The 15,338-nt window shown below is 41.9% G+C and overlaps 1 protein-coding gene across 3 annotated transcripts in view; it reads right to left on the bottom strand.

Annotated features, from left to right (window-relative positions):
* KAZN (kazrin, periplakin interacting protein) overlaps positions 1 to 15,338 on the bottom strand; it is a 594,836-nt gene that overhangs the window by 55,545 nt on the left and 523,953 nt on the right. For all 3 annotated transcript variants that reach the window (XM_063436584.1, XM_063436583.1, XM_063436585.1), the window contains one exon: positions 1,803 to 1,939. In XM_063436584.1, coding sequence (XP_063292654.1) covers positions 1,803 to 1,939 — 137 coding nt within the window. The remainder of the gene's footprint in view (positions 1 to 1,802; positions 1,940 to 15,338) is intronic.

The following is a 15,338-nucleotide window of genomic DNA, read 5'->3' as shown; positions in this document are numbered from 1 at the left end:
TTCTTCACCTCATTGAGCAGTCTGAGCTGTGCTCTTGCAGTCATCTTTACAGGACGGCCACTTCTAGGGAGAGTAGCAGCAGTGCTGAACTTTCTCCATTTATAGACAATTTGTTTTATCGTGGACTGATGAACAGCAAGGCTTTTGGAGATACTTTCATAACCCTTTCCAGCTTTATGCAAGTCAACAATTCTTAATCGTAGGTCTTCTGAGAGCTCTTTTGTGTGAGGCATCATTCACATCAGGCAATGCTTCTTGTGAAAAGCAAACCCAGAACTGGTGTGTGTTTTTTATAGGGCAGGGCAGCTGTAACCAACACCTCCGATCTCATCTCATTGATTGGACTCCAGTTGGCTGACATCTCACTCCAATTAGCTCTTGGAGATGTCAATAGTTTAGGGGTTCAAATACTTTTTCCACCTGCACTGTGAATGTTTACATGGTGTGTTCAATAAAAACATGGCAACATTTCATTCTTTGTGTGTTATTAGTTTTAGAAGACTGTGATTGTCTGTTGTTGTGACTTAGATGATGCAAAAATCCATATCATTCCAAAGGGTTCACATACTTTTTCTTGCATATATATATATATCCAAGATGCTTGCACTCCTGGATTAGAGAGTAATTGCCCGGTGTTGGTCAGGCAAAAGATACAAAAAAAAAGATTGGAAATGGCCGCACTCCAAGGACTTGTTGATAGTAAAAATAAAATATATCTTTTATTCTATATCATTTAAAAATATCGCCGTTTCAGCCCCAATACATGGGCTTTCATCAGGATGGCAATACCTGTGTGTGAGTGTATGTATATATATATATATATATATATATATTTTAGGAAATTATTTTTCAATCGTATACCTGAGGATAAATGTACAAAATTATATATATATATATATATATATATATATATATATATATATATATATATATATATATATATATATATATATAGAAATTACCGCACTCCAAGGACTTGTTGATAGTAAAAATAAAATATAACTTATTCTACGTCATTTAAAAATATAAACGATTCAGCCCCAATACATGGGCTTTCATCAGGATGGCAATGGTAAAATGTATACACACACTAAGTATATATATATATATATATATATATATATATTTTTTTTTATTTTTTGTACATTAGTAGTAAATTTATCCTCAGGTATACGATTGAAAAATAATTTCCTAAAATGTAATCTACATGCTTTATAAATGCAGTCATTGGGTGGGTTTTAAATATTTCCAGACTTAAACGGCAGAAAGGATGAACTGCTCTCACTGAACTTGCTATGCATACTTTATTTTTGCCCCCCGTTTTGAAGAAATTTAATAACTCTGATTATAAGCAGCACAAATCTTGTGTAAGAAAAATAAAATAAAAAATTGAACAATACATGCACTGCTTTCTAAAACGCCTCTTTGATTAGATATGAATAGTGCGTTGTAGACTGGAGATCAGAGGGGAAAAAAAATTCTTACAATGCTACCTTTATGTACATACTGACGTGAAGGCAGACTTCCGTTGAGAGTGCCTTGCGAAGAGATTAGTTTGTATGCTGGACACAGTGTATGTCTCGGAACATCCCATTCAGGTGCCTAGTACAAAACATGCTCGGTTTTGTAATAGCCTCCGAAAAAAAAATGTTTTTTTGCAGACGCTGATAAATGGAAATATATTATTCATACAGAGGACAGATTTGAAGAAAGAAAAAAAATGTATTTTTTTTTACACATTTAGTATGTCACTGGGTTGCCCTTGGCACTCAAGGGGTTAATGCACATCCCTTTGTACTTACCTTTCGATGCTGTTCATAATTCCGGATGAAGTCACGTAGTTGCTCCTCCCGGCTCTCCAGGGTAGAGTAAAGCTGTTCCATCTGGCTTACCAGGTCTGTTTTTTCAGACTTTAAACGCTTTCGATCAGCTTTCATGGCTGTATGAGAGAAAGAAAGAACATTTTATAAATATTTAAATTAACTCATTCCATTTTGGTGCTACTGGGAAAGGTGACAGGTGCACAAATATCAACCACAGACAAGACTTGTTCTAACCAGGAGCAGTTAGGCACATTTTTAGAAGATGCAGTGGCGCCGGAACATATAGGCCAATGTAGCGTTTCCTACATTGTAATAATAACACTTATCACTGGCGAACACCTATTAACAGGTTAGCACATAGGAAGGGAAGTAATATAAACAGAAGGACATTAAAGGGATACTATAGTCACCAGAACACCTACAGCTTTATGTAGTTGTTCTGGTATCTATAGAATGTCCCTGCAGTCCTTTTAAGGTCAACACAGCCTTTTCATGGAAAAGGCAGTGTGTACATTGCTGCCTAGCAACACCTCCAGTGGCAGTCACTCAGTCGGCCACTAGAGGTGCTTCCTGGGTCAGTGCTGCACAGCGTGCATATTGGGCATCTCCACACCCTGCATGAAGGCGCTGAACACTCCCCATAGAGAAAAATTGATTCAATGTACTTTTATGAGGACATGCTGATTAGAGCAGTGCAGCGTTTAGCCTCACATGCGCAATAGCCTTCAAATGCTTTCCATACCAGCACTATAGTTTCAGGAATACACTTATTTTTATTTTTTTATTCCTGACACTATAGTGTTCTTTTAACAAATCTTGAAAAAATAAAATAAAATACGCATTATCCAATTTAAAATGTATGGTAATTTGTATACAAAATAAATAATACATATCTATCTCTATATATTTAAGCAACACTCCAGGCACTATAAAAAAAAACAACAGCCCACTTTTTCAGGATGGTTTGACAATGTATCTGGGTCAGACAGGGCACCTGTCTCCCCGGTAGGAAGTCCCTGCTACTGAGCTAAGTGTGGCTGTGCAGGCACGCACTCACTGACAGAGTTCAGCTGACACTCTCGACCAATGAGTGCAGTCCTGCATGTCCACACTTAGCACAATACTATTACAAAACAAACAAACAGACAATGTACAACAATGCCCAAGTGATATAAAGGACATCCAAAGTCAAAAAAAAATTTACGTGAAAAAAAAACAAGAAAAAAAAACAAACAAGTTAATCAAGTCTGTGCTTTTGTTTCACTGAACATCATAAGGAGGAGAATCTGAAATACATTTTTTCTTTTTTCTATTCCTTCTCTTCCTCCAATGCATTGTGTACTAGAGCAGAACGAGATTGCGATATCACCTGCTAAATCTTTAATATACGTTTAAAGAGGCTCCATCACCTTTGGGGATTTTGCATATTTGGGAAAAAAAACAGCTGATAACTGCCTGACTTGCAGTGTGGTCACCCGGGAGTGCAGGGGAAGGTAGGTTTTAACTTACTTGAACCTGTCCTTTATGGCCACAGTCATCTTGTTTTGTAAACAATGTTGCCACCAAGCTGATGTTTCTTCCAGTATCCTATAGGCGTCAATTCAAACTACTAACCCTTACCTAAAATACTCTAAACAACTCTAGCCTCTGTTACATTTCTTCAATAATTCATAGGCATGTCCCTTCAGTCTCTCCGCTCTGCCGGTGACCTTCTCCTGTCCATTGCTCACACACTTACTGCTAACTCACACTTGCAGGACTTGTCATGGGCGGCTTCTTTTCCTTTGGAACAGACTGTCTAACCCCATCAGATTTACCCATGGTCTTCAATCATAGAAATATAGAATGTGACGGCAGATAAGAACCATTCGGCCCATCTAGTCTGCCCAATATTTCAAAATACTTTTAATTAGTCCCTGGCCTTATCTTAAGTCTAGGATAGCCTTATGCCTATCCCATGCATGCTCCATCGTTTCAGCTGGGTCCTCATCTACCTATTTTTGTATAAAACGGTCTCATTTATTGTTAAAATTCCCCCTCTCATAATATTGTAAAGCGCTGCAGAATATGTTGGCACCATATATCAATAATAATCGTAATACTAATAATAAGGTCCTCCTCACCTGCTAGGAGCCGACGGCTAGTGATGGTTGGAGGCTTGAAAAAGATTTTATCTTTAAGAAATGTTTGTTTGTTTTCTTTAACTGAAGGGGTGTGGTTTTAAAAAAGTTGGAAAACTTTCCACGAAGAAACAACGTTAATATAAGTTATGTTATTTTCAGTTTTCAGTGTTTTATTGGAAAATCCAATTTCATTTATACGGCTGTGCGTCATATCAGAACTAGCCCCGGCATGCAATATTTTTTATTCTCAAGCAAACGTTGTTTCGTTGCTCTGTCTGCTTTTGCATAGTTACGAAATATTTGTTTCTAGGGGCACAAAACACATTGTCTTAAAACAACAGTTTGCATTTTGCATTGTAACGAGCTGTTGAGTGCTTAATGTTCATCTAAATTCTTTCCTAATAGTACAGAAAAAGGGGGAATTGGAAATGTTCCTAGTTTTACCAAGAACACTTATTAATTCATTTATAAAAAGGTACCAACAAATTTGGTTTAATAGCAACTAAGGCCTAAAATCAGCAACCCTCCTTCTCTACTCCAACTCCCAGCACCTCCAACAGACAACTGGATGCCTTAATGGACTTGCAGTGAAATAAAAAAATAAGGGGGCGGGGCCGGGCCGCCGAGCCGAGCGGTCGCAGGGAAGCACAGCTCCCGCTCAACATACCTATTCTCCACGATAAATCGTGAATTTAGCTGGACCCAGCGACCCTCTAACACGACCTGCAACCTACACGGGCTACCGGGGCAGGGGAGAGGCTCGCTCCCGTAGTTCCAGTCCCCCGGAGGACGGGTCCCTGGCAGCAACTAGCAGGTACCTGCCTGGCGGTGAGTGGAGCGGACGGCCGCCGCTCCACTATCCTGCCCAACGGAGCCCGGAACCCACAGGGCACATCGGCGGGCCCGGCCCTGTTCCCCCCCCCTCTGGACCGGGGGGGTGATCCCGGTCTGTGCTTCAAACCACACGAGGAGGCGATCTCAGCCCACCTTGCAGGCCCAAGACCCGCGGCCAAGATGGCGGAGGCCACGTGTGCGGGGAATGAGATGCGGAACCTGAAACAGACTGCTGATTCCACCTAGCAAGGTACACAAGGCTGCAAACATGCAGCGGCTCCAAAGTTTGGTGACATAAAGAATGCTGAGTGTTAAAGCCCCTCTATGTGACACACTACTCATGTGGCTGGAGCTGCCTGTGAAACCGCCCGCACTTCTTCTGGGCTGGGCGCCCACCATGAGGAACCCCTCTGTAGCCTGCCATACCTCCTGGGAGAACACCGAGACCCGGCAGAACCCAGGACCCACGATCCTGTTGATAGGATCAATGGCTGAAGGGCACGGGCGCCTGCTAAGGCCCCGGGCTGAAGGCCGGTGGCCCACGGACACAGAACCACCACAACCACAACACCGGGACACCTTAAACCACTATATACCCGATGGAGTACGAAGGCAACTATGGACACACTAGCTACTACCATACGGACTTAACTACATTATTACTGGACTTGGGCCGACTACCCTGAATCTATCAGCCGACGCATGTCAGTAAGATGCTTCCGCATACCCGGTCCACGGGCCGCACACACTCCAGGGATTAGCGGACAGGACCAGCTCACACCGGAGCGCAGCGGGCCTGTTTTTCTGGACAGCGGGTAGTAGTAGCAAGCGGGATATGATGGACATACCAACGAGGATATAACAGCGGGGATCCGCTGGTCAGAACAACATGGCCTATCATACTGCCTCACACACTGCGTGCCACTACTACTCTGACCAGCTGTAACCGCATAAAATGAATGCCCCCCACATAAGCGTAGTTAAACAAAACCTTATCAAGGTATAGATATCGAAGCGATGATACCCGACATTGCTGTTAACTCTTAGCTACTGTATATCAATGCATAGTTATTGAAGCGACGATACTCGACATTTATGCTAACTTTAAGCTAATGTTTATCGATGCATAGATACTGCAGCGACGATACATGACATCACAGTTAACTCTAAGCTAATGTTTATTAATGCATGGATATTGAAACGACGATACTCAACATCAATGTTAATTTTAAGCTAATGTTTATTAATGCATAGATATTGCAACGACGATACATGACATCACAGTTAATTCTAAGCTAATGTTTATTCAATGCATAGATATTGAAGCGACGGAACTCGACATTAATATTAACCTTAAGCTGTGGTTACTACTCGACAATTTGACTACACAAGTTGTTTTCGCTAACTGACATATAAATAAAAATTAGGCATAATTATCCGGGAAATGTAACAACCAATGTATCAACCCTAACCTGTACATCACTCATGCAATTCCCTCTCTTTATTCTGTACCCTTTTGCACATGCCTTAATAAAAGAAAGATTGACATAAATAAAAAAATAAAATAAAAAAAAAACAGCTGCAGGTTTGTAGTTTGCTGAACTTTTCTATGATTCAACTGTGTGAATGCAATACTATGACAACTGTATACAGAGATATTTTTTCCCCCGCCAAACAAAAAGTTCTTGCTGGGTAAGTAATCACGAGGGGGACATGAAGGGACACACTCATAAACAAACACTGTCCCCGATTATAAAATAATTACATTTGAAAAGGCCCTGCAAATGTATTTTTGTTTTAAAAAAAATCCTGATCTCGTTGCAAATATCAAATTTAAGTATTTATGCATTGCCAGATGGTCCAGCTAATATGGCTAAACCCAATTCCTGAGGGGAGGGTGTGTTTTCTACACCAATACATATATTTTTATCAGCCAATGGACTAGACGTATTTAGTGAGCATAAGCACATGGGGATGAAAGATCAGTTGCATGTTGGGTAATCAAATGTATCATGCCCAAGTGATATGTATGGAATGCTAGACTACTCCCTGAATGCTAATACAGACTAAGGCCTACAAAGCAACAAACAGCAGGGAGTGTGATACAATTGCAATGACCTCTGTGAATGACTAAGAAAGATTAAAAGCACAGTATCTTCAACCCATTTGTATGTGTTAATGGAATTTCACAAATAAATTACACTGTTTTAACATGTAGTGACTGATGTGCTTTTCCTGCCTCTCTGATTCGATTTCCCACTATGAGGTTCTGTATGAGGGTTTTGCAGTAATTACATAGACTGGCAGGCGCGATGGAAGCCACTTCAATTCACCTGCAGCAATTTTGTGCAAATTTCCCACAATGCATCGCTGTGGAGTTCTATTGTGCAGAGCTCAAATTACAGCTGCACTACAAACAGCTGATACAATGTGTAGGAAGGATATCACAAGCCACACCTCTACTTTCTGACTGTCAATGGACTGTGCTGCCTGGTTTTAGCTCACACCCCTTGCTTGCCAGCTTCATTAACTCCCGATATCTACCCTCCAGGCTGTTGGCCCAACTCCCAAACTGATGGAGTCACTTCATCTAACTTGCAGCCTCATTTAGATTCATTAGCGGTGTTAATCCACCCCACAGATCTAGACAAATTGGTCTGTGCCATCATGGGTGGGATATATGGACACACGTATAAATAGTGTGTATATATATATATATATATATATATATCACATAAAATAAAGTGAAAACATTAATATATAATACATTATGAAAAATGCTTTTCTGAATGTATGTTTAAGTAAGTTATGCAGTAAAAGCAACACTGTCTTGTTCCTGGTCTCTGCTTAAACAGCAGCTTTGTTGAACCATAATTCTGAAATATACACGGTTTCCTCAAATCAGTAACAGCCTTCGTAATGCCCTGTGGGATTGTTTTATGAAAATATTGACAAAAGAGATACTTTAGTGTTTTTTGACAGAGAATGAGAATTCACTAAATCAGCAGTGAGATTCTCCCCCAAGGGCTCGATTTTTAGAAATGAAAAGAGAAACAATCTAATTCTCGAGCTGCACAATTGTAGAGGAGATTTCTTGAAACATTTTGAATTATTGGCAAAAAAAAAAAAGAAAAAAAAGAAAAAACAAACAAAAAAACAAAACAAAAATGTGCTCCAAGCTAAACCTTTTATTTTTCAAAATGAAGATACAGTAACGGCTTAAAACACTGTACCAAAAAGCAGGATATGTGGACTGCAACCTGGACAGCTGAGATTACACCTTTGCCAAAAAGAGTTTAAATTAATAATGGCATTTCCCCCTTCATCATCCCTCTCCTCTCCCCTCCCAACCCCCTCACCCCCCCCCCCCCCAAATAAATAGTAACATTTTAAAACCTCTTAAAGTTTCATTGTTTTGGTAACCTGTTAAGAATACTCCAGGAAGAACAAGGATTATGCGGAAGGAAAAACAAACCGTCTACAGAAAATATATACTGCCATCAGGAATCCTTGTGCAGATAGCCTAGCCCGAGTATAACTACTCCTGACAGCCAGCGCAATATACTATATACTGTCCTCCCCTAGCCTCCCATCTTATATGCCCGAGTACTTCAGCTTTACCAAGTCCCCCATTATGATTTATCCAAAAAAGTTCTCCAACTTATGCCTTGAGACTACTCCTGTCATTCAAATTAAAATATTACACACAGCTATACCATCGTGACAAACAGCATGGTGCTTTATTTGAATTATTAAATCAATACTTAATGAAAAAATAATAACAAAAATACATTTACATACCAGGTATTCTAGGTATACAATTCTTTTTTTTTTTTTTTTTTATTATTGTTTTAGTGTAGTATAGGTATTTAATTGTGCATTTATAGCAGGTGTTATGTAGTATATTGGAGAAATAAATTCTTTGTATGTCTGATATGACATTAAAGCGCTCCCTAATTTTTGCATAATTTGCAGCATTCTTGGCAGTGTTACCTGGATGTAACTGCCCATGCACTTCACCTTACACACATACAAATGTTACTATGAATTGAGTTTGAATACATTATATCTCTAGCTCAATAAAATTCTGAATTTAATTTAATTATTTTGCCTGGAGTGTGCATCTTAATGTAAACAATCCAGATTTGGACAACCTGTTCTAGTCATGAAAATATCCCATTATGCTGTTTGGTTGTACTGTCTATTTTCAGTTGTGTTCACTATGTCAGGTCTGTTCACGAAGTACATTCACTGCAGGATTTGCCACTAGGCATCGCTGTAGATTAGCTGTAAAGTGCGCTAGTTGGCCCATGGGATAATCTTTTATTCAGTGAAGATTCAAGACATCTCCCGTACGACATAGAATTTGTATATAATCATTCTTTTATATAGATTGCCATATACTGTCAGCCAGGCTTTGTTGCTTAGCAGTATTTTAACTGTTAATTTTGCTATATGCCATGTGCCCAAAGATGTTTAGCTATCAAATATGGTTGCTCCACGCAGTTTTACTACATAACAGGTCAAAGGATGGTTAAGAATTGTACGTTTTTAGATCAGCAGGTGGAGAGCTGCAGTTTAGCTCCAACATCTCGAGCACCATCATGTAAATGTAAATAGTTTTATAGTGTGTGTGTATATAATATATACACACACACACTCACTCTTATTATCAGGATTATGTGGAATGACACCTGCAATGCTGTCAGTTGGTAACCCTAGCATTCCAACTGTTGTTTTTTTTTTTTTATGGTTGCCATTCCATTTTTATCCTATTTTTTTTTTTTTTTTTTTTAAACTTTTATTGTTTAATTTTGCACTTGACATCATGTGAAAAGGATATAGGAGTCATACATCTCATAACATGTAATACTTTACAGTATGCACGAGTGGTACAGAAGTTTCAAACTTTAGGGTAGTCCTAGCTTGACAAATTCCTAAAATACATTGTTGTCAGCTTAGAGAACAATACACAGTAGTTCAGTGAGGTATTAGAAGCAGTTTGTAACGGTGTGATTACGTATATATTAGGTAATCGTCTGAATGGCTCAAAGAAAACCCAAGTGGGTTAAGTATCGTGGAGTGGAGAACCCTCAGAATCTTTAATATACTTGTCCCAGGGTGCCCAGGTATATGTGAACACATCGTAAGTGCCAGAGAAGGAGTGTGAGAGCTCCTCCATTTGCCTATAGGTGTCCACTTTGGTAATCCATTCCCTGATGGATGGGGGCTTGGTTTGCTTCCATTTTAGGGGAATTAGACTATTTGCTGCGGTAAGCAGATGATAGAGTAGGGTACGCATTGATTTTGGTAGAGGGGTGGGGAAGAGCATGAATAGTAAGGCCTCAGGAGATTGTGGGATTGCGTAGCCCGTAATAAGTGTTATCATGGTGGTTATTTTGCACCAGTATGATTGTATTACATTGCACAGCCACCAGATGTGGCCCGGGGTCCCTGCGTCAGTTTTGCATCTCCAGCATAGGTTGGATGCGTTCGGGAAGAACTTGCATATTCTGGTTGGGGTGAAGTGCCATCTAGAAATGCGCTTATAGTTACTCTCTTGGGTTATAGTGTTGCTAGAGGACTTAAAGGCATTTTTAAATATAGTTCTCCAATCGTCAGGTGAGATTGTGATCTTTAAGTCTTTTTCCCAGGATTTTGTGAATTCTGGGAGGTGAGCGTGGAGATCCGTCTGTAAACATTTATAGAACACGGTGATGTGTTTCTTTGTCATAGTCCCCAAAAAGGTTCTAGCTTCGAATGCTGTCAATGGTCTGCTACCTTGTGTGAGGGTAGGTTGAGTTTGTAGGAAGTGCATGAGTTGTGTGTATTTGTAACCCTGCATTGGTGTGTGTGTGGGCGTGGGGATTAGATCCGAAATAGGGACCATTCCCTGACTGTTTAGTACGTCTTTCAGGAGTAGTTGCTCCTGTTGGTTCCCGAAGTCTCGGTATGCATTCTGTGGAATGCCTGGTTTGAAGTGTGGGTTTCCTGTAATCGGGTACAGTGGGGATGGATGCGGGGCAACATGGTCGGATTTCCTAATATTGTTCCAGTATCTTAGTGTAGGGATTAATGTTGGATGGTCTTTGTGGTTTGGGCGTACTAATTCCAGGCCTGAGGCATGCCATGGTAGCGTTCGAATGTGGACTTGTAGGCTGGTTGCTTCTATTTGTACCCACTGTTTCTGGTTGTAATTGTTAGTCCAATCGTAGATACGGGATAGGATGACTGCCCTATGGTATGTCTCTACGTCTGGTGCCCCCATGCCGCCTTGTGTTTTGTGTCTCGTTAAGTTTGTGTATTGAGTCCTTGGGTGTTTTCCTGCCCACAGAAAGTTGGAGAGGCAGTGCTTTACTGTCTTGAAGAATGAAGTTGGGATCTTTATGGGTAGTGTTTGTAAAATGTAAAGGAATTTCGGCAAGATGGCCATTTTCAAGATGTGTACTCTGCAGAGCCAGCTGAATTGAGGTTTGTTCCAGGTTCTTAGGTCTCTGTCAATGTTGGCCAATAGTGGGGGAAAGTTGAGGTCGTATGTTTTGTGTAAGGAGTTCGTCAATTGTATTCCCAGGTATCTTACGGAATTCTGTGGCCAGTGGAATGGGTAAGTCTGTTGAAGTCTGGTCTCCAACCCCTTTGAAATGTTCAAGGGGAGGATCTCACTCTTGCTACTATTTATTTTGTAGTTGGATACTAGGCCATATAGATCAATCTCTTGCAACAGGTGGGGTAGTGAGGTTTCTGGGTTTTTTATCGTGTATAGTAAATCATCTGCAAAGGCAGAAACTTTGTATTCCCGGTCGGCTATGTGTATGCCCTGGATATTCGGGTTGTTTCTGATCCCCTGAAGGAAGGGTTCTAGTGTTAGGATGAAAAGCAGGGGGGACAGAGGACATCCTTGTCTCGTGCCATTAGAGATATGGACTGTGTCTGAGAGTTGGCCATTAACCCTTATTTTTGCACCCGGCTTAGAGTAAATAGCTGAGAGCCACGACAGCCAATTGGGGCCGAAGCCCATGGCCTGCATTGTGGCTGTTAGCAGAGACCAGTCCACCCTGTCAAACGCCTTTTCGGCGTCGATTGTGAGGATAAGGCTCGGGTCCCCCTTCGTCTGTGCATGGTATATAAGGTTCAACACTTTGGTGGTATTATTTTTGGCTTCTCGCCCTGGCACAAACCCAGCTTGGTCGGGGTGAACTAGTCCCTGCAGGTATGGTTTGAGGCGGACAGCTAGTATCTTTGTAAAAATTTTAAGGTCAATATTTATTAGTGAAATGGGCCTGTAGCTGCCACATTCCGTTAGGTCCTTGCCTGGTTTGGGGATAAGTGTAATATGCGCTTCTAGTGTTTCTCGAGGCAGAGTGTGCCCATGGTTTAAGGAATTGAACGCCGCTAGGAACGGTTTGTTCAAGGTCTTGGAGAAAGTTTTGAAGTATTTGGCTGTAAAGCCATCTGGCCCGGGACTCTTTCCTAGTGGTAGTTGTCTTATAATCATGGAGACTTCTTCTGATGTGAGTGGAGAGTCTAGTATTTGCCTAGCGTTTGGAGGGATTGTCTGGGTTAGTCTTTTTGCGAGGAAATTTTGGATGGCTTCCGGATCTGGTGGTTGGGATCTTAGGTTATATAGGTTTGAGTAATAGGAGTGGAATTCTCTCATTATGTCTGGCAGTAAGTGGGTTATTGTCCCTGAGGATTTTTTTATGTGGGTTATGTACGTTAGCTGCCTCTCTTTTTGTATCGCCCTGGCCAACATGCGGTCGCATTTTCCGCTTTGGGTGTAGTACTTGTGTCTAGTATATAGGAGCGACCGTTGAATTTTCGTGTTCAGAAGTGTTTGGAGGGTAGAGCGCTTGTCTATGAGTTCTTTATATGTATCTAGGATCATGTGCCTTTTGTGAGCATTTTCTAAGCGTCTAATGTCCTCCGTGAGAGAGGTAATTTGGGCCTCCCTCGCTTTCTTGTGCCTGGATGCAAGGGCAATTATGTGTCCCCGTACAACGGCTTTATGGGCCTCCCAGATTACTGTGGGTGAAACCGAAGGTGTGCTGTTCTCTTCAAAGTAGTTATTGAGCGTCTCCTGTATTTGGGCAACATGTATTGGGTCGTTGAGTAATGAGTCGTTAAGTTTCCATTGTGATCTAGATGGGAACAGGTTAGGTATCTGGATAGACATAGATAGGGGACCATGGTCGGACCACGTAATGGGGCCGTACTCGCAGGAACGTATGAGATGTAGGTGTCTGTGTTGCAGGAAGAACATGTCTAGTCTCGAGTATGTGTGCTGAACCGCTGAGAAGAAGGAGTAGTCCCGGGAGGTGGGGTGTGTTATTCGCCAACAGTCAAAAAGGTGACGATTGTCAAGGATTTGAACGATTCTAGATCTGGAGGTTGCGTTGTATTTAGTGGACTTGGAAGCTGTGTCTAAGTCAGAATCTAGTGAGATGTTGAAGTCACCCCCCAGTATAAGGATCCCTTCCGTGGTTTTGTCTACTGCGTTCAGATATTTGCGTGTATGTTTGCATTGTTTGCTATTAGGAAGGTATAGGTTGGCAAGTGTCACTACGGTGTTCCCTATCTTACCTTTGACTATCAAAAGCCTACCTTCTGAGACTGAGTGGTGTGATAGGTACGTGAAGGGTACGTGTTTCCCTATCAGAATGGCTACCCCTTTGGATTTGGAGCTTTCATAATTGCTAAAATATCCTGTTGGGTAGTGTTTATTGCGAAGGGTTGGGGCTGAGTTAGCTTTAAAATGCGTTTCTTGTAGAAATGCTATGTCTGTTCTGAGAGTGTGAAGTTCTCGAAGAGCTAGGGATCTTTTGGTCGGTGAATTAAGCCCCCTCGTGTTTAGGGTCGTGATACGTATGGTTGCCATGTTCGGTTGTCTAGGTGAAGTCACTGCTTCTAGGAGTGTTAGATAATGTAAATGCAGGCACAGTGGATACACTGAAAACAATATATGAGAGATATCGACTCTAGTAGTGAGAGTATTAAGTGCAGATTACAATATATCAACCAGAGAAAAAAATAAAAAATAAAGAATAAAGAAAGAAAGAATATCAAAAACGGATTAATCCAACTATATACAAAGACTTTGAATAAACTCTGGAGCTAGCAATTGAGAGTGCGAAGATGTTGTGGGTGTGTAGGCCCTTTTAGCCGGTGGCTTTCCCCGAGGGTATTGGGAGATCTCGGGGATACAGATATGGCACCGCTGGGGCTTGTGATGCTGCTGCAGAGTGTCTCGCAGTCTGTGGTGGGGGGTAAATCTAAGTTGTTTTGAGTGATATAAGGAGAGGTGGCGGGCAATCCACCTGTTAACTTATGTGAGGAGGTGGATTTCGGGCGTTAAGTTTTAGTGAGGAATTGGGACACATGTGAGCTTTGCTCGTTATGAACGGGTCTCCTGGCTCAGTTATGTGTCAGGTTGTGTGCGGCTTCGGTTATGGTCAACACTCTCAAAAGCTTTCTCTTGGTGGTGACTTTTCAGGGTACCCGACTCTCCCCCCCCCCCATCGCCCCCCACCCTCCCCCCTCCCGACATCCCCAAATACATGTCTAAATATTGTACTGGAGAGGTGTGAAGGGTAAAAAGAGCAAGGAAAGAGGAAGGAGGGAGAGCAGGCCCGCGGCCCATAGGGCCGGGAGAAAGGACAGGAGAGGGAGCAGAAGAACACAGTAGGTTTATCTAGTGGTTTGCATAACAACAGAACCCTGAACCTTTAGGTAGGCAGCAAGTACGTATGCTCCTTGGTCAGATAAGTTCGTGGGTATTTGGAGCCCTTCAGGTGTGTGTGACAAGATCTGTGGTGCCAAACTCAGCTTTATGGTAAAAGTCACTGGGATCGCACCGATGTCCCTTCTCCGGCTTGATATAAGACATTGACGAAGAGCTGCCATGTCTCAAGTCCAGGCTTCCTGTGGATCAGGCGTTTTCCAAGAGTCGGGGCTTCATATTAGGCTCGTGAGGTCTAATTGGGCGGGAGACTTGCTGTTCGAAGGAGAGGCTGATGTAGCCATGTCTTGTGGGAAATCAGTGTCTCAGTCCCTTTGTGAGTAGTCTTGAGCAGGCTCTTAAGAGTGTGATAACCTGTGAATAAAGACGCTTTTCTGGCAATTTATGTGGTTTTCAGTTCTTTTCTATGTCGTGTTTCCGTCTCAGGTTTCAGAATCGGTGTGGTTCAACCTGTTGCCTTTGCGTGTTTCGGAGATGAGGTTGGTTGTCGTTGCGACGCCTTTTTGGCGGGGTTTGCCATCTTGATCTCTGAGGACGTGGATAATTATGAGGAGCTTGAATCGGGCCGTACCAGTCTGGTATTTGTACATCCGGGAGATTTAAGGTAGAAGTGAACGTGGCAATGTCCTCTGAAGTGGTTACAGTAGCGGAGGTCCCGTTATGGGTGGCTGTTAAGGAGAGGGGGAAACCCCATCTGTACCTGATGTTCCTAGTACGCAGGATATCTGTCAGGGGTTTAAGTGTTCGTCTTGCTTGCAGAGTCATCCAGGAGAGGTCCGGGTAAATTTGTATTTAGGCCCCCATAAACAGTAGCGGTTGAGT

Source organism: Pelobates fuscus, chromosome 11, assembly GCF_036172605.1.
Source record: "Pelobates fuscus isolate aPelFus1 chromosome 11, aPelFus1.pri, whole genome shotgun sequence".
In the NCBI taxonomy this organism is placed as follows: Eukaryota; Metazoa; Chordata; class Amphibia; order Anura; family Pelobatidae; genus Pelobates; species Pelobates fuscus.
Note: the sequence above shows the minus strand (reverse complement) of the source record. Positions and strands in the feature narration are given on the sequence as shown.